At 35.0% G+C, this 25,322-nt stretch overlaps 1 protein-coding gene across 8 annotated transcripts in view; it reads right to left on the reverse strand.

Annotated features, from left to right (window-relative positions):
- Positions 1-25,322, reverse strand: part of BCAS3 (BCAS3 microtubule associated cell migration factor) — a 599,290-nt gene that overhangs the window by 368,890 nt on the left and 205,078 nt on the right. For all 8 annotated transcript variants that reach the window (XM_039255980.1, XM_039255983.1, XM_039255979.1 and 5 more), the window contains exon 14: positions 9,290-9,423. In XM_039255980.1, coding sequence (XP_039111911.1) covers positions 9,290-9,423 — 134 coding nt within the window. The remainder of the gene's footprint in view (positions 1-9,289; positions 9,424-25,322) is intronic.

A 25,322-nucleotide genomic window follows, 5' to 3' on the forward strand; every position in this document is an offset into this window, starting at 1 on the left:
GCCCTTCTTCTCCCCCTTGTTCCTCCGTCAAGTTCCTCCTAATCCTCCTATACGTGCAAACATATGATATTTGTCCTTCTCTGCCTGACTTATTTCGCTCAGCATAACACCCTCAAGGTCCATCCATGTTGCTACACATGGCCAGATTTCATTGTTTCTCATTGCCATGTAGTATTCCATGGTATAGATAAACCACATCTTCTTGATCCATTCGTCCGTTGATGGACACTTGGGCTCTTTCCATGTTTTAGAGCTTGTCAATTTCTAAACCCCCTTCAAAAAATCCTGCTATCTTTGTTTTTATCCTGCTGAGTTTTCGATGGGGATTGCACTGAATATACAGATTTGGAGAGAACTGATATCCTAACAATATTAAGTATTCCAATCCCAAAACATGCTCCAACTCTCCATTTATTTACATCTTTACTCTCAGCAATGTTTTATAGTTTTCAGAGTACATGTCTTAAACATGGTAAGTACACATTACACACTATTTTTTACTTTTAACTCTTTTTAGAAAAAAAAATTAACATTATTCACTTTTGAGAGTGACTCAGACAGAGCATGAGCAGGGAAGGGGCCGAGAGAGAGGGAGACACAGAATCTGAAGCAGACTCAAGGCTCTGAGCTGTCAGCACAGAGCCTGACGCAGGGCTCAAACCCAGGAACCATGAGATCATGACCTGAGCTGAAGTCGGACGCTTAACCAACTAAGTCACCCAGGTGCCCCACAACTGACTTCTGTATACTGATCTAATATACTGAAACCTAATTAAAATCACTTATTCTAACTATTTTTGTAGAATCCATTAGATTTTCTACACAGACAATCACATCATCTTTAAGTAAATATAGTTTTACTTTCTTCCTTTCTGGTATAATGATGGTTCTTTCCACGGTCTCAGATTTCCTCTGCAGGTCTCAGGATGTTCTCTCCTTGTAGCTTTTATCTCTTCAGTACTCTTTCCTTGAGAACTCCATGAACTACCTCTCAGCACTCTTAGCAATACCTTATCAACCACGCTCCACTTGGGCTCCCCCTTCTTGCACTGCAGGATGGAAACTCTGTCCAGGCAGTAAGCTGAGGCAATCATAGGGCTTTTCTCATTTATATCCCATCTCTCAAGGATCATCATCCTTCTTAGCCTTATGTACAGTGTCTAGAAAAGCACTGTTTTTTGTTCAACTGTTTCATGTAGGAAGGTAAATCTAGTTCCTCTTATTCTAGTTTATTTATACTGATGTGAGTGTTATCTAGCTGCATCCTAAGACGAGGAGAGCTTAAAGTCCTCCTATTCCACCATCTTCCACCAACCTCTCCTCCTTACACCACAGTGACCAAAAGTGGAGGTCCTCATATTAACTGTCTGTCACTTACTGTGCCAAGTGTTCTACTAAGCACAGTAAAACACACTTTACATACATTATTTCTAACATTTCTTGAGATAAATGCTTTGTTATGGACTTTGGTCCCATTTTACAGATGAGTACATTGAAACTTAAGGAAAGTAGATAATTCGTCCTTGGTAATATAATTACTAAGCAGCATCCAAATATATATGAAAGTTGGGGATGGGGAATGGGGAGTGACTACTAATGCCAAAAGGTTATTTTAAGGGTTATAAAAATGTTCTAAAAGTAGTGATACATAGCTGCTGGTGATACAAAGCCCTATGAATATACTAAAAAACCCACTGAAATGGACATTTTAAAAACTGAATTTTATACTATAAGAACTATATCGTAATAAAGCTAACATGGTGGGGGAATTGACCAAAAAAAAGACTATAGGGTTATGCATAGAATTGCTAGGTTTGGCAAATAAAAATAAAGAAAGTCCAGGGGCACCTGTGTGGCTCAGTCAGTTGGGCATCCAACTCTTGATTTCGGCTCAGGTATTGATTTCAGGGTCATGGGATTACGTCCCATGTCAGGATCCACACTGAGTGTGGAACCTGCCTGAGATTCTCTCTCTCCCTCTCTCTCTCTCTGCCCTTCCCCAGCTCTTGCTCACTTGCTCTCTAAATAAATAAACAAGCAAACAAACATTATTTTTGTACAGAAAGTACAAAAAGTACAGAAAGTCCAGGAAAATTTGAATTTCAGTATAAACATAAGTAGGCAATATGGACATAATCATACTAAAATTATTTATTTTTATCTGAACTGACCATCAAATACTATCAATCAGTAATATTAAATGGCTAGATTCTTTGCCATTGAGAATCTTACCATTTTATAGAACTGTTCTGATAAGGCAAAAGTAACACTTATCTGATGCACAAATGTCTCCAAAACAAGTTGATCATTTACTAAAATTACAATGTTAAGTACTAAAATGACTTGTATCTGCTTGAGTAAAGCATTATGGAAGTATACTAACAAAATATTGTAAAGTTTCACCATATATATATATATATATATATATAAAACTGTTGAAAACCAGGAACATTTTTCTAACTACATATGTGCCTTATGAGGAAAATTGCTGTCAGATGCAGAGGATATTCCAAGTCACAGATCACAAAACAACTTAATTCAACATAATTAGATCCACATACTTGAGTTTTTTTCCTTGCCTGATTAAAGTACCCTCAGAGTTGTTGGAAGAATCCAGAATGACGTGATTTTGAAGTACTCAAAGACAGAAAGATATGCTAAGTAGATTTCATAATCAGTGTTAAATTTTATATATATCATTTCAAAATAATTTTCACTAGGAGGAAAATTAACAAAAATTAATTTGATGGTAATTAATTGAGTTTCCTTAGATTTTAATATTAGATGTTTAGAAATTTCCAATCTCCTAATTTTCAGGGTGTGACAGAGAACAAAATAATTTTAATAATTTCTATTTGGTTTCCCTACATGTTAAACAGGAATAACACTGGCAGCAGCAAATATCTGTACCTATAAACATTTGCCCATGTTCAGGGCACTGTTCTAAGGATGACAAATACCAGGAAGGTTAAACATGATCTCTATTTCCAGATTTCATGTACAGGTAAATGAAATGATAAATAATGTTAATGCAAATGAGGTATAAGTTAAATTGATAAACAGGTGTAGGTAAAAAATATATATAAATATTTAAAATACTCAAATTCTAGGAGGTTATAGATGACGTAGGGAATACCAGTGACTGGTGAGGACAGGACAGGTATTATTAAACCAGAGTTCAGGAAGTAAAATGTGCCCAGGAGCAAAATGTTCATCTAATTGGTAACTTCCATACAAAAGAAACAAAATTGAATGGCAAGTAAAATAAGAATAAGCAAATTTAGTTGTGCCAGAGGGTAAGGGCACTGTTGGAATAAAATGGAGATATGTCAAAGGACACAGATGTCAAGTTGATAAGCCTAATTGGCCAAATCTGGGATATTCTGAGCATTAAAATTAATAGTTACTGAATGAATATAACCCACTGAATAAAATAGGAATTTAATGATATATATAAATGAAAGCAGTGTTACAAATTTTGGGGGAAACATGGGATATTTATATAGTTTAAAATGATTCCTCTTAATCCCCAATTCAATCAGGGCACAGAACAATAGACTAAAATGCCCATTTCCTAGACTATCCCTAAAAGAAGTATATTTTCATACTTTAAAAGCTGCTGCCTGAAAGTCCAGCTTCCAATAAGCCTCCATCTAGACACTGACTGAGATCCATACCACTTTCTTCTTTAACAAAAAGGAGGATAAAAACCATACGATCATCTCAATAGATAAGGAAAAGGCATATGAAAGTATTCAACATCCACTCATGACAAAACTCTCAACAAAATGAGTATAAAGGGAATGTACCTCGACATAATAAAGACCATCTATGACAAGCCCACACCTAGCATCACACTCAACAGTCAATAGCTGAAAGCTTTTCCTCTAAGGTCAAGAACAAAACAAGGATGTCCACTCTCACCACTTTTTTCAACATGGTACTTGAAGTCCTAGTCAGGGAAATTAGGGAAGAAAATGTTTAAAAATCAACCAATGTGACATAACACATCAAAAAGAGAAAGGATAAAAACCATATGATCATTTCAACAGATGCAAAAAAAAACATTCAACAAAGTACAACATCCATTCATGATAAAACCCTCAACAAAGTAGGTTTAGAGGGAACATATCTCAATATAACAAAGGCCATATATGAAAAACCCACAGCTAACATCATACTCAATGGGGGAAAGCTTTCAGTTTTAAGATCAGGAACACGATAAGGACGTCCACTCTCACCACTTTTATTCAACATAGTACCGAAGTCCTAGCCACAGCAATCAGACAACACAAAAGAATAAGAGGTATCCAAATTGGTAAGAAAGAAACAAAACTTGCCATATTTGCAGATGACATGATACTATATATAGGAAACCCAAAAGACTCCACAAAAAATAAATAAATAAATAAATAAATAAACTGCTACAAGTGATAGATGAATTTAATAAGATCCCAGGATATAAAAATAAATGTACAGAAATCCACTGCTTTTCTATACACTAAATAATGAAGCAAGAGAAAGAGAAATTAAGAAACCAGTTCCAAAGGTGCCTGGGTGGCTCAGCTGTTAAAGTGACCAACTCTTGGTTTTGGCTCAAGCCATGATCTCACAGTTTATGAGTTTGAGCCCCACATGGTGTTTGGCACCACCCACACAAAGCCTGCGTAGGATTCTCTCTCCCTCTCTCTGTCCTTTTCTCTCTCTCTCTCTCTCTCTTTCTTTCTCTCAAGAAAGAGAGAGGTAAATAAATTAAATAAACTTTAAAAATTAATAAGTAAAATAAATAAACTTCAAAAAAAAAAAAAAAAAGCAAGCCCATTTACAACTGCACCAAAAATAATATGACACCTAGGAATAAACTTAACCAAGGAAGTAAAAGTCCTATACTTTGAAAACTATAAGACACTGACAAAAGAAATGGAGATGACATAAACAAATGGAAAGAAAATCTACGTTCATGGATTAGAAGAACAAATATTGTTAAAATGTCTGTACTACCAAAAGCAATCTACAGACTTAATGCAATCCCTATCAAAATACCAACATCGTTTTTCACAGAGCTAGAACGACTAATCCTAAAATTTGTATGGAACCACAAAACACACTGAACAGCCAAAACAATCTTAAAAAAGAAATACAAAGCTGTGGTGGTATCACAATTCCAGATTTCCAGTTATATAACAAAGCTGTAGTAATCAAAATAGTATGGTACTGGCACAAAAACAGACACATAGATCAATGAAACAGAATAGAAAACCCAGAAAAGAACCTACCACTATATGGTAAATTAATCTTTGACAAATCAGGAAAGCATATCCAACAGGGTAAAGCCAGTCTCTTCAATAAATGGTATTGGGAAAACTGGACAGCAACAAGCAGAAGAATGAAACTAGACCACTTTCTTACACCATACGCAAAAATAAACTCAAAATGGATGAAAGACCTAACTGTAAGACAGGAAACCATCAAAATTCTACAGGAGAACACAAGTAGCAACCCCTTTGATATTGGCTGTAGCAACTTCTTACTAACCACATCTCCAGAGGCAAGGGAAACAAAAGCAAAAATGAACTATTGAGACTTCATTAAGATAAAGAGCTTCTGCACAGCAAAGAAAACAATCAACAAAACCAAAAGGCAACCTTTCAAATGGGAGAATATATTTGCAAATGACATATCTGATAAAAGGGTGAGTACCCAAAATATATAAAGAAATTATAAAACTCAACACTCAAAAAAATAATAATCCAGTAAAAAAGGAAAAGACAAGAATAGATATTTTTTCAACAAAGACATCCAGATGGCCAACAGATGTTCAAAGTCACACATAATCGGGGAAATGCAAGTCAAAACCACAATGAGGGGGTGCCTGGGTGGCTCAGTTGGTTGAGCGTCCGACTTCAGCTCAGGTCATGATCTCACAGTTCGTGGGTTTGAGCCCTGCTTCAGGATCTGTGCTGACAGCTAGCTCAGATCCTGGAGCCTGCTTCAGATTCTGCGTCTCCCTCTCTCTCTGACCCTCTCCTGCTCACGCTGTTTCTCTCTTTTCTCTCAGAAATAAATAAAGAACATTTAAAAGATTTAAAAAAAAACACAATGAGATACCACCTCACACCTGTGATAATGGCTAAATTAACAACAAAGGAAACAACAGATGTTGATGAGGATGTGGAAAAAGGGGAACCATTTTACACTGTTGGAATACAAACTGGTGCTGCCACTCTGGAAAACAGTATGTAGTTTCCTCAAAAAGTTAAAAACAGAATTACCCTATGATCCAGCAATTACAACTCCTAGGTATTGACCCAAAGGATACAAAAATACTGATTCAAAGGAATACATGCACCCCAATGTTTATAGCAACATTACCAATAATAGCCAAATGATGGAAAGAACCCAAACGTCTATTTATGAATGGATAAAGAAGATGTAGTATATATACACAATGGAATATTACTCAGCCATAAAAAAGAATGCAATCTTGCCACTTACCACAACATGGATGGAGCTAGGGAGTATTATGCTAAGTGAAGTGAGTCAAAGAAAAACAAGTACCATATGATTTCACTCATATGTGGAATTTAAGAAACAAAACAGATGAACATGGTGTGGGAAAGAGAGGCAAACCAGAAAACAGCCTCTTTAACTATAGAGCACAAACTGAGGGTTACCGGATGGGAGATGAAAAAGAGGGGGATGGGGAGGGGGATGGCAGGGGATGCGTTATGGGTAATGGGTATTAAAGAGGGCACTTGTTATGATGAGCACTGGATATTGTATGTTAAGTGATGACTTGCAAAATTCTACACCTGAAACTAATATTACACTGTATGTTAATGAGCTGGAATTGGAATTTAAAAATTGAAAAAATAAGTAAATAAATAAATAAGTCTCTTCTTCAAAAAAAGCTCTCTCTCTCTCTCTCTCTCACTCACACACACACACACACACACACACACACACACACACACAGGATTATTAGCCACAAAAAAGAATGAAATTTTGTGATTTGCCATGATGTGCATGGATCTAAGTGAAATAAGTCAGTCAGAAAATGACAAGTACCATATGATTTCACTCACATGTGGAATTTAAGAAATAAAACAAAAGAACATTGGGCGGATAAAAGAAAGGCAAACCAAGAAACAGACTCCTAACTACAGAGAACAAACTGACAGTTACCAGAGGGGATGAGTTAAATGGGGATGAAGAAGTGCACTTGTCCATGATGAATACTGGATATTGTATGTAAGTGCTGAATCACTAAATTCTACACCTGAAACTTATATTATACTGTATGTTAACTAATTGGAATTTAAATAAAAGCTTGGGAAAAATTAGGTCACACTGGAAATGAAGAACTTCCTACATTTTAGAATTAGCTAGCTGCATTCTCATGATACTGTTGAACTTGTCTCTCTATCTCTGTCTTTTTATGTAAGGTACTAATTATATTTAAGGGCTGAATTAGATGCAGATTTAATTGAGAGGGCTGGGCAGAAATATTTTATAGATAATACCGTATATATGCATACTATTACACAAATCAGGAAGCACATGATCTGACTGTTTGACTTTGGTAATGTTAAGACTCTTCAGCTAAAACCAAACACAGATAATTATTGCCTAAATCCACTGTTTCATTAGGGGTAGCAACAATAGTGATTCTTATAATTCTAACCTTTATTTTAATTGAGATATAATTGACATACGTTATATTACTTCAGATGTACAACATTATTCACTCTGTGTATATATTACAAAATGATCTCCACACTAAATCTAAATGCTAAAATTTTTAATATTGGAACTCTTCCATAAAGAAAAACTTTACCTCATCAACTATTCAGTTGTCTTATTAAAGTGATGCAAGAAAGACAGGGTAAGTGCTGAATACTCTCTCTTTATCAATTCTGAGGATAATGAGTTAGTAAATAAGCTACCTACATTTATGTCCAATGCTTCCTTTCAAAGTATCATTATAAACTCATGGATTTCTATATACTTAAGATGTTTCATTCTATTACAGAAAAAATTTTTTTAATTTTTTTAATGTTTATCTATTTTTGAGAGAGAGAGACAAGAGTGCAAGCAGGGAAGGGGCAGAGAGGGAAAAACAAAATCTGAAGCAGGCCCCAGGCTCTTAGCTGTCAGCACAGAGCCTGATGCAGGGCTCAAACCCACCAACTATGAGATCATGACCTGGGGTGAAGTTGGACACTTAACCAACTGAGCCACCAAGGTGCTCCTCTATTACAGAAAAGTTTAATGGAAACTTAAGATAAACAGCATTTTAGACTATTGGGAAAGGATGGACTAGTCAATAAATGGTGGTGGGTGTCAAAGAGTTATCTCTCAAAGTATTTACAGTAGTGTACAGGTAAATACATAACCACAGGCTCTGGGAAACAAAATAATAGTTGGGATTTTAGCTTATTAAGCTATCACAGTATCTACCAAGTGATATTAAGAGTATTAAATACTTGTAAAAGCATTTAGCATGGTGCCTAATACAAATGCTTAGTAAATTACATATGTGGTTGTGTGTGTGTGCGTATGTGTAGATGTGTGTATATGTGTGCATGTCCATACATGCATATACAGTGATGTGTTGCTAAATGTTAAAAACTGGCTCCATAAGAAAAAAATAGTTCTGATTTGTAGTGTTTGCTGACTATCATTATGTAAACACTCCTGCCATGGATGATTTCACATCACAACGTGACATCACTATATCCAGAGTCTGGGAGAAATGTACATAACTCATTCTCACTAGCCACTGTGAACTGACTCCTACATGCCACTGAATATTACCCACATAGTCATACATTACAAAACTCAATTATTTTTGAGTATATGTGAATGTGTTTACCTGTGTGTAGTGTGTGTGTGCGTGCATGCATGTGTGCATGTATATACAACCAAAACACACAGAAAAAGACCTGGAGAGATATCAGATACATGACAGGGTTTTCGCTGGGGCAAGAAATGGTACAGGGTAGGAGGAGAAGGATAAATGGAACTCTTGTTTTATCCACATTCATTGACTTGTTCACCTTCTACTTATGTATTTATTGCGTCAAATATTTATATAGAATAATATTTATAGGGTAAGTATTTTTTCTTATTTACTCTGATATACTCTATCACCAAAAACAGTATGTTCTCACTAACATTTACATTAAGCTTCAATATGATATAAATAAAGTTATATTAGATGTCATATCACACACACACACATGTGCAACTGCACACAAACACACATTCTGAAAAATATACAACTTACTTTGGCTTCAGTTTCTCCCCTATGAAGCGTATAGAGATGATGGACAGCACTTTGTGATGAAGACCAAGGATGAGTCAGAATTTGGAAGACATGAAAGTCATGGCCAAGGGTGTCTGTTGTAACTAGAAGCATTCCTAAAGGACATACCAAAAAGAGAGTAAAAATAAAAACAATTATGTATGTTGGTGAAATATTTTCCACAAATATTCATTATGCTTTAAAACATTACCGAAGGAAAAAATTGCCAAAGATGTAAAAAACTTCCTCCAATAAAAAAATTAATACCCCGTACCTTTTTCCTGTATGAACACAAAATCTTAACGCTGTTATCTGTATACAAGCATAGTGAGGATACTAGATGTAAAGGTTTTATGAGGTTCCTGTACAACTAGTAGGGAAAAGTTTATGGAGAGTTCACAAGCATTTTAAAATAGCAAACCTGAAAACAAAGAATGTGAAAATGACTTCTCTCCATGGAACTAAAACCTGCTCCCACTTTTTGCCACTTCTCAAAACCTGAATTTTAAGTTTCAATTTATCTACTGATACTCTACTTATCAGTTTAAAAACATGTCTCTACCCTGGTATAATATTTATTCATACTGCCAACAGTTTCTCACAGAGCAAGTTTTTTATTTTGATGAAATGTCATACCTAAGAATTCTTTGCTAATCCAAGCTTACAAAAATTCTGTTTTCTTGTCAAAATTTCATAGTTCTATATTTTGCATATAGGTCTATCATTTGTTTTAAGTTAATTTTTGTATAAAGCGTGAGGTATCAGACAAATTAACTTTTTTTTGCAAACAATGTCCAATTGTCCTAGCAAGATTTCTTTCTTTTTTTTTTTTATGTTTTATTTATTTCTAGGAGAGAGAGAGAGAGAGAGCGTGAGCAGGGGAGGGTCAGAGAGAGAGGGAGTCACAGACTGAAACAGGCTCCAGGCTCTGAGCTGGCAGTCAGCACAGAGCCCGACGCGGGGCTCGAACCCACGAACCGCGAGTACATGATCTAAGCGAAAGTCAGACGCTTAACCGACTAAGCCACCCAGGCGCCCCCTAGCAAGATTTCTTAAAGGGAATATTCTTTACCCACTGAGTTCTTTATCCTTTATTCTTTATCCATTATCAACTTGCCAAAGATCAACTAGCTGTATCTGCATAGGTCTTCTCCTGGAAATATTCTAGTCCATCATTTTCTGTGTTTATACTTTCATTAATACCACACTTGCCTGATTACCATAACTATATCAAATCTTGAAATCAGATAAGAACTTTTTTTTCAACATTATTTTGGCTATTCCATTTCCTTTTCAAACACAAAATCAGATGTTTTTAATTTTTTTTTTTAATTTTAGAGAAAGCACATGAGTGCGGAGAGGGGCAGAGGGAGAGAGAGAGGATCTCAAGTACTCCTTGCTCAGCACAGAGCCAGATGAGACACTTCATCTCACAATGCTGGGATCACGGCCTGAGCTGAAATCAAGAGTCAGACGTTCAACCAACTGAGCCACTCTGGCACCCCAAAATCAGAATTTTGATATAAAAAATTCCTAGGAATTTGGGGGAAGATTATATTTAGTATATAAATCAAAATGAAGGTGATGAACATCTTAACAATATTGAGTGTTGTGCTCTATGAACACTTTATATTACTTGATATGTATTCTTTGACTTCTTTTTTTCTTGTTGAGCACATAAATTATATATATATATTTTTCTTGAATCCATTATAAATGGTACTTTTTATATTATCTCAATTGTCAATTTTTCCCTGCTGGTATATAGAGAGATAGTGGGCATTTTTTTTTTTTTATATTGACTGTATATTCTGCCAGTTCTAGTAAGGGCTTTTTGTAGATTATGTGGATTTTTCTTTACAGACTATCATGTAGTATGTGAATAGACATAATTTGATTTTTTTCCTTTCCAAACTACATGCCTTTTATTTTTCTTCACTGACTACACTACTGAGGAAAACAGGAGTGGGGAGAAGCAATATTCATGCCTTCCAAATTTTAGGAGAAAGCATTCAATCTTTAAGTATGATGTTAGCTGTAGATGTTTTATAAATAACTTTCTATCAAGTTAAGGATGTTCCTTTCTATTCCTAATTTGTTGATAGTTTTTATAACGAATAAATATTGAATTGTGTCCAGTGTCTTACACCTGTAACATGATGTGATATTTTTTCTTAACTCAATTAACATGGTGATTTTTAGTAAATGAATGATAAGCAAATGTCAAACAAGACTTGCATTTCTAGGATAAACTCCATCTGGTAAAAATTCTTTATTATATGCTGCTGGATTCAGTTAGCTAATGTTTTAAGATTTGCATGACTATTCCTGAGGGTTACTGGTTTGTAGCTTTCTAATCATGTATTTGTCTGTTTTCAGTATCAGCCAAAGTTGGTCACATTGTGAAACTGAAGACAGAGACTACAGAAAGCTGCTATTGTTTTCTACTTAAATACTCAGTAGAATTTGCCACTAAAACTATGTGGGCCCTTTTATTTTAACACTTTTAAATATTTTTATTTAATTTCTTTGTAATTTAAATTTTAGTATTTTAAATGTAAAATTGGGGAGGCTTAATTTAAATGGGTGAATTACTTTCTGTAACTCAAGGAAATGGCCTTTATTAATTATCTGTAAGGTCTTTGGTGATGTCCCCTTTTTCATTGAGGTTATCAACAATTTGTCCTTCCCTCTTTTCTTCTTGGTCATTCTACCTAGATGTTTTCAAGGAAATCTATTCTGAGTGTCACTGATTTCCTGATTTCTTTTTTCAATGTGTGCTTTCTTCTATCTTCCTCCTTCTGCTGTTAGTATCTTCTGCTACTTTATTCTCCTTGCTTTAGTTTTATTTGCTCTTTCTTTTTCTCTGTTTTAAAGTGGAAGCTTAGATTACTGTTTCAGGAACCTTCTTCAGAGTAAGCATATACTGGTATCAACTTCCCTGTAAACCTGAATTTCAAAATTTTGATACATTGTCTTTTCTTCTGCATTCAGTTCTAAAGGTTTTCTAGATATTTCCTCTTTTACTCATGGAATTATTTAAAGATATATTGTTCATTTTTCTAAGTATTTGGGTATTTTTCAGGTATCTTTCACATACTGATTTTTAGTTTAATTCCATGATGACAAGGAATTTGTTAAACCTTGTTCTATATCTGAGAAGAGATTGAGTGACTGTTCCATGTATATTTGAAACACCTGAAGTAAACAGGTCAGTTAATTCGAGTTTACTGATAGTGTTGTTAGGATCTTCAATATCCTTACTGACTGCCTGCTGTCATGTTCTATTATTGAATACAACTGAACATCTCCAAGTATAATTGTGGATATGTTTTTTTTTAATATAGACTCCCTAAATTTTAGACTTTTTTTTAGGTTCATACACATTTAGTATTCTTTTTTTTTTTTAATGTTTTATTTATTTCTAGGAGAGAGAGAGAGAGAGACAGCGTGAGCAGGGGAGGGTTAGAGAGAGAGGGAGTCACACACTCTGAAACAGGCTCCAGGCTCTGAGCTGGCAGTCAGCACAGAGCCCGACGCGGGGCTTGAACCCACAAACCGCGAGATCATGACCTAAGCGAACGTTGGACGCTTAACCGACTAAGCCACCCAGGCACCCCACACATTTAGTATTCTTATGACTTCTTGGTGAACTGCCTCTTTTATCATGATGTCCCATTTTAACCCTGGTATTTTTCTTGTTCTGAAGTCTACTTTTTCTGATACTGATATCATTACTCTAGCTTTGTTTTGACTGAGGCATGGCATATACTTCTCCATTCTTTCTCTTTTATAATAATATATTTGTACTTAAAAGGTGGCTCAGTTGGTTGAGTGTCCAACTTCAGCTGAAGGAATGATCTTGTAGTTTGTGGGTTTGAGACAGACTTGTGTCTGTCTCTCTCTCTCAAAAATAAACATTAAAAAATGACTTTGTTTTAGATAATAATTGAGGTCTAATTTGTTTGTTTGTTTTAAATCCAATTCTGGACTTTTAAATCATGTTTGCAGTTCATTCACATTTACCCTAATGTATTGGTTGAGTTTACAGCTACCATTTTATTATTTTTTATTATTTTTCTGATGGTTTCCTTGTTTTTATTCTTTGTTTCTCTGTTCTTGCTTCCTTCCCTTTTTCTACATGATTTCAATATTTTTAATATCCAATTTTAATTTTTCGATTTCCTTTTTATCTCTCTTTAAGCTTCTATTAGTTGTTCCAGGAACTATAATACACATATCTAAATTTGTGCATGTTTGTTTATATTTTGTCCAGAATTTATATTTGTTTTCTGTGGGAAGAATGGTTTGTTAGTTTACTCTTCTGTGCCGGAAGCAGAATCACATTTTTTAACTCCCAAACTTTTCTCTGTTGAAAAAAATATATGCAAGAATATTAAGTACTAGTGGGAAGATAAGGTAATCGCTTAAATAGAAAGATGAAGTATATCTAAGTTTGCTACTTACTTGGGTAATAAAAGGTATAGTTTTTGTCATTACGTTAAATTAAAAAACACCATACTAGATGCCTGTTTCCAAGGGAATACATTTTAGAGGACAAAAAAAGTGTCATTATTGAGATCTACTTGAAATGTATAACGGTTTATATAACATTGCGTCCCACCCTGCAACCAGCTACGATCAAGAAGTCACTGACATACTTTATACTCTGTCCATCTTATTGTTGCTACCTGACCAACAAATTTCTAAGGTTGGTCTTGAATGCTTAGTTGTCCTTTTGTGAACAATATTTCTTCACTCCTACTTTTTGCTGAGTTATACCAACTCTGAATTATCACAATTCTGCTACTATGTTCTGATATCACTTTTCCACTACAAAACTTTTTTCTGCACATGATAAACAATTCAACTGAAACATTCTGACAGGAAAATGATGAGCTTATATTTATAATACAAGTAAATGACTCACCTACGGAAGATAAACTTCATTTCTTTTAGAATCATACCAATATTTTACTCACAATAAGCACTCTAATAAAAGTCATATCAAGACGATGTTGTCTCACATGTGAATGATAATCAAAAACGAATGCTTTTCAATATGCTCCTAGCTTTTCAGCATCTGCCTGGTTTCTAATATGTAAAACGAATTCAGATTTTTAGAGAAATGGGCCATTGAAAATTTATTATCTACTGTGTATCCTATCCCAAAAGGTTTTTTTTCCCCACTTCCTCATGTAAATGTGGCTTCTGTAATCCACCAATGAGCTTGCTTTTTTTTGACAAAACTTTAAAATAGTAAAAAAGAAATAAAAATAAGAGATCAGAGAGGAAAAGAAGAAATAAGTAACTAGTATAGTACTATATAATCATGTGTTTTCATTTATAATTTCCTCTTTTGCACACATTCTGCTGGGAGAAATGACAAGCTTTTTTTTTTTTCTAGAAAACAAGTTAAAAAGCAGATATACATAAAAGGAAAAACTCATACAGAGTAGACTGTGGCTTAAGAACTATTTATGCAGCATCAGAAGACTAAACCAGACTCTGGCCTGGCCATAAACTAAACCCACGCCCCAAATGAGGTGCCAAGCCACAAAAAGCATTTGCGTCATCTGGGAATACAAGGAAAAGAAGGACTTCTAATTATAGGGCCTGGAAGCGGAAGCTTAGAGTGATTAGCTGTTTAGGCGCTGCTGTGTGTTTATCTGGAAGTTTCCTCTCCCTCACTCTCAGCCTCAAGTTTGATAGATGAGCATTAGCATTCGAGGGTGGAGACTGAAGCTACTGATGGTACATGGCGTTCTCCAAAATCTGAGGTAGCTGGAGACTGAACATTAAGGCTTTTGTGGCCTCATAAGAACATAAATCTTTTCAACTGGGCGTCAGCTGGTTAGCCCAAAAGGCAAAATTAAAGAGTAGCAAACCTCCACTGGGGATATGTTATAAAATCTTGGAAACATGAGTAGGTAGGTCTTTTTTACCATATCCTATTTATAACACCTCCCTAATTGTACAGTTATCACGTGCACACATATGAATTGGAAAACAAATTATGACCTATTCACACTTTCCTACAAAAAGAGACATAAACACTAATATGCTGGAGTAAATGGAAATCCATACAGGAAACCAAAATATATCAGTCATTAATTTTAAATTTGGTATTAATTCTTATGAATTTAATACCTCCCCATTAGTACACGTACAGATTAAAAACTTACGTATTATTTAATTATCTTTAAAGTTATTAATCCAGGGGCACCAGGGCAAGTCTGTCGGTTAAGCCTCTGACTACTGATTTCAGCTCAGGTCATGATCTCACAGTTCATGGGTTGGAGCCCCATGTCAGGCTCTGTGCTGACAGCGCAGAATCCACTTGGGATTCTCTGTCTCCCTCACTCTCTGTCCCTCCCCCTGTCTCTATCTCTCTCTTTCTCTCAAAATAAACAAACAAACAAACAAACAAACATAAAAAATAAAGTTACTAGTCCAATTTGTAAACAAAAGCAGAGAAACAGAACCCTAGTACTGATCAAAATCTTTTAGGTCTTCAAATTACATAAAATCACAGTAAGAGCCTATTAAAGTCTGATTAACAAAACCTTTAAAGTGAATGTGAATACCTGAAAACAATGGTCTCAAAGTCTCCCTATGGACAGCAACAGTGTTAGCACATTTCTTAAGTTGCTTAAAGATGTGGATAATCAAACTCATCACTGTATATTTCTACATTTGTGGCCCAGGATATATTAAAAGTCTTTCTAAAATTTAAGCTCAAAAACACTGTGAAAGGCACTGAAGTATACACTGTCAAACACATAAAAGACATGATTCATTTTATCCCTTCTGAAAGTTACATGTATCTATAATCAAGATAAATTAAACCAAAGTCTCTGATATGGTTCTTACCAATTTGTTCCATGTGGGAAAAACTACAATCATAATTGAGTTTCTAGCTCACTCATTTTATAGCTTACTATTTCTATCCTCTTGCGTTTTTAGGAGTTTCAAAGTTAAGTGTCCTAACATCTTTATTTGAATACCTTGTTTTCTTTCTTTCACTTTGCATCATATTCAGAGTTCTGAAGACATCTTTGACCATATCTATTGGGTTTTTGTATTAAATATTCTAATATTATTTTAAATGGTCATTTCAATCAAGAGATATATAGGAACGTGCTGCATATCTATGTGTATTTTTATTTTTCCAGGTGGCTAAATATATTTTTGTTCAGATTCCAGAATAGTTTCTAAGCTTTATTAATCTTTACTTATAATTTATGTACAATAAGTCTACTCATTTTACTACAGTTTGATGAGTATGACAAGTATATACACCTAGGCTACTGCCATTAAGATAGAGCAGATGTGATAAAATCATCTTGTGTCCACCTGCAGTCCATCCCATCCCCACTGTCTGGCCCCTGGGAACCACTCACTGGCTTTCTGCCATTATGAATTAATATTGCCTATTTTAGAATTTCATGTAAATAGAGTCACACAATATCTTATTAAGCCTACTACTGCAGGTAGCAGTACTACTTTATTTATATTACTAGACAGCATTCCATTCTAAAGATACATGATAATTTAGACATCCATTCAGCAGTTATTTCTAATTTTAGGGTATTATGAAAAAAACTTCCAGTAAGATTCAAAACAAGTCTCTATGTGAACATATGTTTTTATTTTTCTTAGGTGAATATTTAGGAGTAGAATTGCTAGCTTATATGTATGTTTAACTTGATTAAGAAAAAAACTGTGAAAATGTTTATCTAAAGCAGCTGTACCGTTTTAACTTTCCCACAAGCCCCGAAACTCATAAATATTTGGTACTGTCAGTCTTTCAAAACCTTAATCATTTCAGTGAGTATTTGATGATTTCTTATGGTTTTAGTATGCCATAATCCTTGCTGATTGGTGATGTTGAACAGCTTTTCATGTATTAAGGCTATTTGCATATTTTCTTTTGTGACACGACCATTCAAATCTTTTGTCTATTTTTAACTGTTTTGTCTTTTCAATACATATATATTTATGTATACGATTATATGTATATACAAGCTATGCATATATGATATTTTCTCCCACTTTATGGTATCCCACTTCATTTTCCTAACAATATCTTTCCCAAGGTCTTTAATTTAATGAAGACCGATTTTATGGTTTGTGTTTTTGATATCCTAGGTAAATGTCTTTCTTTATCACTCCTGGGTCACAATGATATAACCTTTTGTTTTATTTTTGAAGAATTATAGTTTAAGCTTCTAAATTAAGTCTATGACCAACTTAATTTCTGTGCATGACATTAAGTAAAAGTTTCTTTTTTTCCCCAAGTGGATTTCCCAGTTGTTACAGCCACGTTTGGTCAGACAACTATACTATCCACATTGAATCACCTACTATTTTGGTCAAATATCAAGTGACCATGTGTATTTAATCAATTTCTGGATTCCATTCCATCCATCTGTAACTATATTTGCCCAAAACCAACCTCTCTAGATTACTGTACATTTAGAGCAGGTCAGATATTTAGGTAGTTTCAGCATTCAAAATTCACTCACCTTTTTCAGAATCCTTTAAATTTCTATATAATTTTGGAATAAGCTTGTATTGATCATTTTTGGTTTAACCATGCACTTTTAATAAAGTTAACCATTAATGAATAATATTAACACAAAACACTAGTAAGATATCAAGGCATTAAAGTGATTAAAGTGATTAAATATTTTTAGAAAATAATTTTCTTTCATAATTGAGTGGCTTTTCTTACCCTGTCATATTGTATATCACAATGTGGAGGGTCACTGTGATGGCAAAAATGTAAAATTTTTAGATAAAGTAGATGAATTGGGAAGATAAGGAAGTATGGATTGGGAAGATTAATTTGACTCCTATATTTATTCAGGAAAACAAAATATCATACAATTTCAGAGTTTTAGAACTCTAAGGGCCTTGGAAATAGCATGTCTTCTAGGGCCAGATGACTTCCCAGGGGAATTCTACCAAATATTTAAAGAAGAGTTACTACTTATGTTTTTCAAGCTGTTCCAAAAAATGGAAATGGAAGAAAAACTTCCAAATCCATTCCATGAGGCCAGTAATACCTTAATTCCAAAACCAGACAAAGACCCCAGTAAAAAGGAGAATTACAGACCAATCTCCATGATGAACATGGTTGCAAAAATTATCAACAAGATACTAGCAAACTGAATCCAACAATACATTAAAAGAATTATTCACCATGATCAAGTTGGATTTATTCCTGGGCTGCAGGGATGGTTCAATGCCTGCAAGTCAATCGACGTGATACATCAGATTAATAAAAGGATAAGAACTACATGATCCTCTCTAGATGCAGTAAAAGCATTTGACAAAGTATAGCATCCTTCTTGATAAAAACCCTCAAGAAAGCATGATAGAAGGAACATTCCCCCAGATCATACAAGCTGTATATGAAAGACCCACAGTTAATATTGTCCTCAATGGGGAAAAACTAAAAGCTTTCCCCCTAAGGTCAGAAACACGACAAGGATGTCCACTCTCACCACTGTTGTTCAACATAGTGTTGGAAGTCCTTGCTTCAGCAATCAGACAACAAATAGAAATAAAAGGCATCCAAACTGGCAAGGAAGAAGTCAAACTTTCACTCTTCGAAGATGACATGATATTCTATGTGGAAAACCCAAAAGACTCCACCAAAAAACTGTTAGAACTGATACATGAATTCAGCAAAGTTGCAGGATATCAAATCAACATACAGAAATCAGCTGAATTCTATACACCAATAATGAAGCAGCAGGAAGAGAAATCAAGGAATCGATCTCATTTACAATTGCACCAAAACCGATAAAATACCTAGGAATAAACCTAACCAAAGATGTAAAAGATCTATATGCCAAAAAACTATAGAAAGCTTATGAAAGAAACTGAAGAAGACACAAAGAAATGGAGAAAACATTCCATGTTCATGGATCAGAAAACGAATATTGTCAAAATGCCTATACTACCCAAAGCAATCTACACATTCAGTGCAATCTCTATCAAAATAACACCAGCATTCTTCACAAAGCTGGAACAAACAATTCTAAAATTTGTATGGAACCAGAAAAGGCCCTGAATAGCCAAAGCAATCCTGAAAAAGAAAACCAAAACTAGAGAGGTATCACTACTCTGGACTTCTAGACATATTACAAAGCTGTAATCATCAAGACAGTATGGTACTGGCATGAAAACAGACATACAGATCAATGGAATAGAATAGAGAACCCAGAAATGGACCCACAAATCTATGGCCAACTAATCTTTGACAAAGCAGGAAAGAATATCCAATGGAAAAAAGACAGTCTCTTCAGCAAACAGTGTTGGGAAAACTGGACAGTGACAAGCAGAAGAATGAACCTGGACCACTTTCTTACCCCATACACAAAATAAACTCAAAATGGATGAAAGACATAAATGTAAGACAGGAAACCATCAAAATCCTATTGAAGAAAACAAGGAACAATTCTTTGACCTCAGCTGCAGCAACTTCTTACTAGGCAAAGGAGACAAAAGGAAAAATGAACTATTGGAATCTAAACAAGATAAAAAGCTTCTGAACAGCGAAGGAAACAATCAACAAAACTAAAAGGCTACTTTCAGAATGGAAGAAGATATTTGCAAATCACTTGCTGGAAAAATGGTTAGTATCCAAAATCTACAAAGAACTTATCAAACTCAACACCCAAAAAACATATACCCAGTGAAGAAATGGGCTAAACACACGAAGAGGCACTTTTGCAAAGAAGACATCCAGATAACTAACAGACATATGAAAAGATGCTCAACATCACTCATCATCAGGGAAATACAAATCAAAACCACAATGACATAGATACCACCTCACACCTGTCAGAATGGCTAAAATTAACAACTCAGGAAACAACAGATATTGGAGAGGATGCAGAGGAAGGGAAACCCTTTTGTACTGCTAGTGGAAATGCAAACTGGTGCAGCCACTATGGGAAACAGTATGGAGGTTCCTCAAAAACTTAAAAATAGACCTATCCTACAACCCAGCAATTTCACTACTGTTTTTATCCAAAGGATACAAAAATGTTGATTTGAAGGGGCACATGCACCCTAATATTTATAGCAGTGCTATCAGCAACAGCCAAATTATGGAAAGAACCCAAATGTTCATCAACTGACAAATGGATAAAGAAGATGTGGGGTGTGTGTATGTGTGTGTGTGCGTGCGCATGCACTGGAATATTACTTGGTGCACAAAAAGAATGAAATCTTGCCATCTGCAACAACATGGTGGAACTAGAGTGTATCATGGTAAGCAAAATAAGTCGGTCAGAGAAAGATAAATATTGTATGATTTCACTCATATGTGGAATTTAAGAAACAAAATAGATGAACACAGGGGAAGAGAAGGAAAAATAAGATAAAAACTGAGAGGGAGGCAAACCGTAATAGACTCTTAAATACAGAGAACAAACTGAGGGCTGCTGGAGGGGAGGTGAGTGGGAGGATGAGTAAATGGGTGACGGGCATTAAGGAGGGCACCTGTTGGGATTAGCACTAGGTGTTATATGTAAGTGATGAATCAGTAAATTCTACCCCTGAAACCAATGCTACACTATATGTTAACTAACTTGAATTTAAGGAGGGCATTTGTTGGGATGAGCAATGGGTGTTATATGTAAGTGAGGAATCATGAAATTCTACTCCTGAAACCACTATTACACTGTATGTTAACTAATTTGGATTTTTAAAAGAAATTTTTAATGCCAACCATTACATTAAAAAAGAAAAAAGTAGGGTGCCTGGGTGGCTCAGTTGGTTAAGCGGCCAACTTCAGCTCAGGTCATGATCTCGCAGTTCATGAGTTTGAGTCCCACACCGGGCGCTGTGCTGAAACCTCAGAGCCTGGAGCCTGCTTCAGATTCTGTGTGTCCCTCTCTCTCTGCCCCTCCCCAGCTCTCAGTCTATCTGTCTCTCTCAAAAATAAATAAAGTTAAAAAGAAAAAAAGTAAAAGGGCTTAAAAAAATCTTGAAAAAAACAGTATGCCTGACTTCAATTAAAGATATAACTGAAGCCCACAGACAACGAGAAAACCAAATTTAAAAGTCTAAAGATAAAAGTGTTAATTTTTGTTGTCCCTTATTATGTACCAACACAACACTACTATCCTCAAAGACAAATTATAAACATACACACACACACACACACACACACACACACACACACACACAGAGCTATCACATACAATCACTGTTAAAAAGTTAAAAATAAATACATTTTAAAATGAAGGTTAAAAAAATTCGGTAGACAGAGGGAAGGAAGAAAGTGAAATATGAACAAATGGCAGAAGACAGAAGAAGTAAAGAGGATGTGATGCAGGTCAGTCAGTTTAGAATAGATACTTTATGTATTTGGACTATAAAATATAACTTGAAAGGTAAATTTGGAAATTAAACATTTCCAAAAGAATGCCATTCAGTGTACTTCAGAGATGTGTAAAACAGAACATTTAAATTTTCTGGGTAGAGCTTATACGTGTGTGTGTGTGTGTGTGTTTGTATTCACCAAACTATATACTTAGCATTTATACAACCTACTGCAAGCTCAATAAAAATGAAAACAAACCAAAACAAAAATAAAGGTAAGAGATAAAATTGCTGGTTTTATATAGAGTGAATGGAAAGAGAGAAAAGACAGATGCTAAACGAGTAGTTAGAAAGTTAAAATCCGTGGATGAGTGGGTTAAATGGATGACAGGCATTTAAGGGGGGCACTCTTTGGGATGAGCACTGGCTGTCACAAGTAAGAGATGGAACTCTGAAGCCAAGACTATACTGTATGTTAATTAGCTTGAGAATAAAATAATAATAATTAATAATAATACTTGTTAATGTAGGGGGAAAAGGCTGCTAATAATAATACTAATACAAAGATGGGCAAATCTTTTATGTAGAAACTACAAATTTTTATTGCAAGATGCTAAAAGATAACTAAATAAATCATCCCCCTCTGCCAAATGGACCTATACTTTCAATGCAATTCCACTAAAAATTCTAATAGGAAAAAAAAAGAAAATTAAAATCTTAACCCTATGCAGGGGGAGAGGGGTAAACACAATAAAACCTAAAAATATAGCAGCCAGAGAGGGATGTATAAGAAATACAGATACATGGTGAGGGGTCAAGAAAGAGGTCAATGAGTCTCAGATGTGTAGCCTGGCCAAATGGGTGGTCAAAGCACCACAAATCATGTTCCAGAGCACATTTATGACAGTATAACAGACTTCAATCAAGGTTCTAGCAGTGGAGATCAGAAACTATGTAATAGGGACACCTGACTGGCTCAGTCAGTGGATCCTGCAACTTTTCATCTCAGGGCTGTAAGTTCCAGCTCCATGTTAGTTGTAGATATTACTTAAAAAATAGAATAAAATCTTTTTTTAAAAAAGCAAGAAACTATAGAACAAAAATTACTAGATGAAAAATAAAAATTTTCATCATTTAACATTTTTATTTTGGATATATTTGCAAATATATCAAATGTCAGCAAATTACCAAGTGTCTCTGGAAATTAGGTTTCTTTACTTATTTAATCTATTTCAAAACATGACTCCTTAATTATTTTCAGAAAGAGTATTTATAAGAACAATTGCTGAACACATAACAAAAGTTTCTGAGCATGTAGGCATTTGTTGCACAACCTGTTTCTGTATCTATACAGATTGGTGTAATAGCTTCTTAGCCCATCAAAAAGATAGGATTTTAAAAAAGAGACCAAAAACAACAACCATCAAAAACTTCCCATGAAACCATCAAAGCAACAAAAGGAAAAACCAAAAGATTAGTTCATTTTAAATTAGAGAAGAATAATTTTTTTTAATTTGTTCAATTTTACTTATTTTTGGGATAGAGTAAGACAGTGTGAGCAGGGAAGGGGCAGAGAGAGAGGGAGACACAGAATCTGAAGCAGGATCCAGACTCTGAGCTGAACTCATGAACTGTGACATCATGATTGGACTGGAAGTCGTATGTTTAACCAACTGAGCCACCCATGTGCTCCTAATTTTATTTTCTTCTATATTGTTGGTACTCTAAAGACTTTATAACACCCATTATATTAATCCTGAATACTAATATGGCCTGCTGTTTTTACATTCTCCTACTCATCCTCCATTCCACACCCAGTCCTCATCCCCATCCCTTCCTACCATAAGTACCCACCCAATTGGATATATTATATGTCCTTTGAAATATGTTTCAGGTATGTGTTTTTGAGACATATTTGCACTGCTTTCAAAGTACTGTTCAAAATAACTGATGCATGGCAAGAGTATACACAAATCTGAATGAGAACACTGAAACAAGCCTGAACCTGGGAGAGGGCTAGAGCATTCTAGAGGAGAGGAAAGCAGAAGGGACAATAAATATTCAAGTACTTCACTGCTTAACAACCACTAAAGTTGTCTTGATAAGCAAATATTTAATTCACCCTTGGCTACTTTGCATGTATGTACTTGGCTATAGATATTCTTCTTTACATTCTTCAAAATTTAATACTGGAGTAATACTGCCATAGTTAAATCTGTTATAGGTAGCTATAGGGTTACAAGTGTGTGCATGTTTGTGTATGTGTTTACCTCACATTTTACATAGTATGCCAACGTACGTATTCACATCTTTCATCAGTTCATTTAGTGTGAATCCGGTACCTTTGCTTAAATAACTAGAAATACTATGGCAACAGTGTCGGGGAAGGAGAAGGGTTCCTCTTTAATAATGGATACGCAGAACCCAGGGCTACATTAGTACTTTCATGGGCCCTGGACAATTTTACCTTTATGGAACCCACTTCCATGAAAAATATTTACAATTATATTTTATGATTACAGTTGCTGGTTTTAAAAATATATTAAAGTATTCCATTAGCTTAAAAGTGTATTACTATTATTATTTTTTTCTTTTAAAAGGAATTAAACATTTTGTGGGGCCACAATACTAGTGAGGGCCCTAAGTTATGATGCCTACTGTACTTTATGGTAACTCAAACCTGAAAAGTTACCACCGGCTCTCATACAAGGCCTGTGCCACAATGAAGAGAGAGCAAAATGAACAAACCCTTCAGGGAATAATCCATTATGTGAGTAAAATACGTCATTTTACAAGATGACAACAGAGGAGAGTAATTACAAATCTATAGTGGAAACACCCCCTTCTTAGGAAAATAAAAGCAATAAACTCTTCAAGCTCCCTTTGCATTATTAGTGATATAGTATAAGTGACTGGCAGTAATAAGCCAGAAGCTGTTGGATGAGAGGAAAAATCTGAAGCCACATAATTCTGTAAATCTGTAAGACATTACAGATGTTAGCAAAAATCAACACAAGGTATTTTTCTGGCCACTCACTGTGATCAATGAGGAAAACTCTTTGCAAAAGAAAAAATAAAATCCAACCTAAACTTTTTTAATGATTAACCCAAGACCACCACCACCTTTCAATATACAGCATTTAAGTACCCAGGAAAATTTCAAGTCTGTTAAAGATGCAGTCAAGCATCCAAAGGGGTACATGTTTAATCTACTTTATTACAGACCCAACATTCATTTTCCTCTTATTAATGGATGGAAAAGCAATTTTCCTGCCAAGGAAGGGCAATTATTTAAAATGTAGATGTGCTGTACTTCACAGCTTTCAGCTACTCAGCTGGCAGAAATAACGCCTCTGGAAAACAGATCAATTATTTACCAAGTTAAAGACAACAGGTCTGTTTTAGAAATGTCAGATTTACTGCAGAAAGTTGAGAATTTCCTTTTTTTTTTTTTAATATGTTTATTTATTTAGAGAGAGAGAGAGCACTCAAGCAGAAGAGGAGTAGAGAGAGAAGGAGAGACAGAGTCCCTAAGCAGGTCCTCGATGTCAGCTCAGAGCCAGATAGACACGGGCGGGGCTCAAACTCATCAATCGTGAGATCACGACCTGAGCCAAAATCAAGTGTCAGATGCTTAACAGACTAAGCCACCCCAGCATCCCCAGAATTC

The sequence above is a fragment of the Hyaena hyaena genome, unplaced genomic scaffold, assembly GCF_003009895.1.
Source record: "Hyaena hyaena isolate Hyena2069 unplaced genomic scaffold, ASM300989v1 scaffold_553, whole genome shotgun sequence".
In the NCBI taxonomy this organism is placed as follows: domain Eukaryota; kingdom Metazoa; phylum Chordata; class Mammalia; order Carnivora; family Hyaenidae; genus Hyaena; species Hyaena hyaena.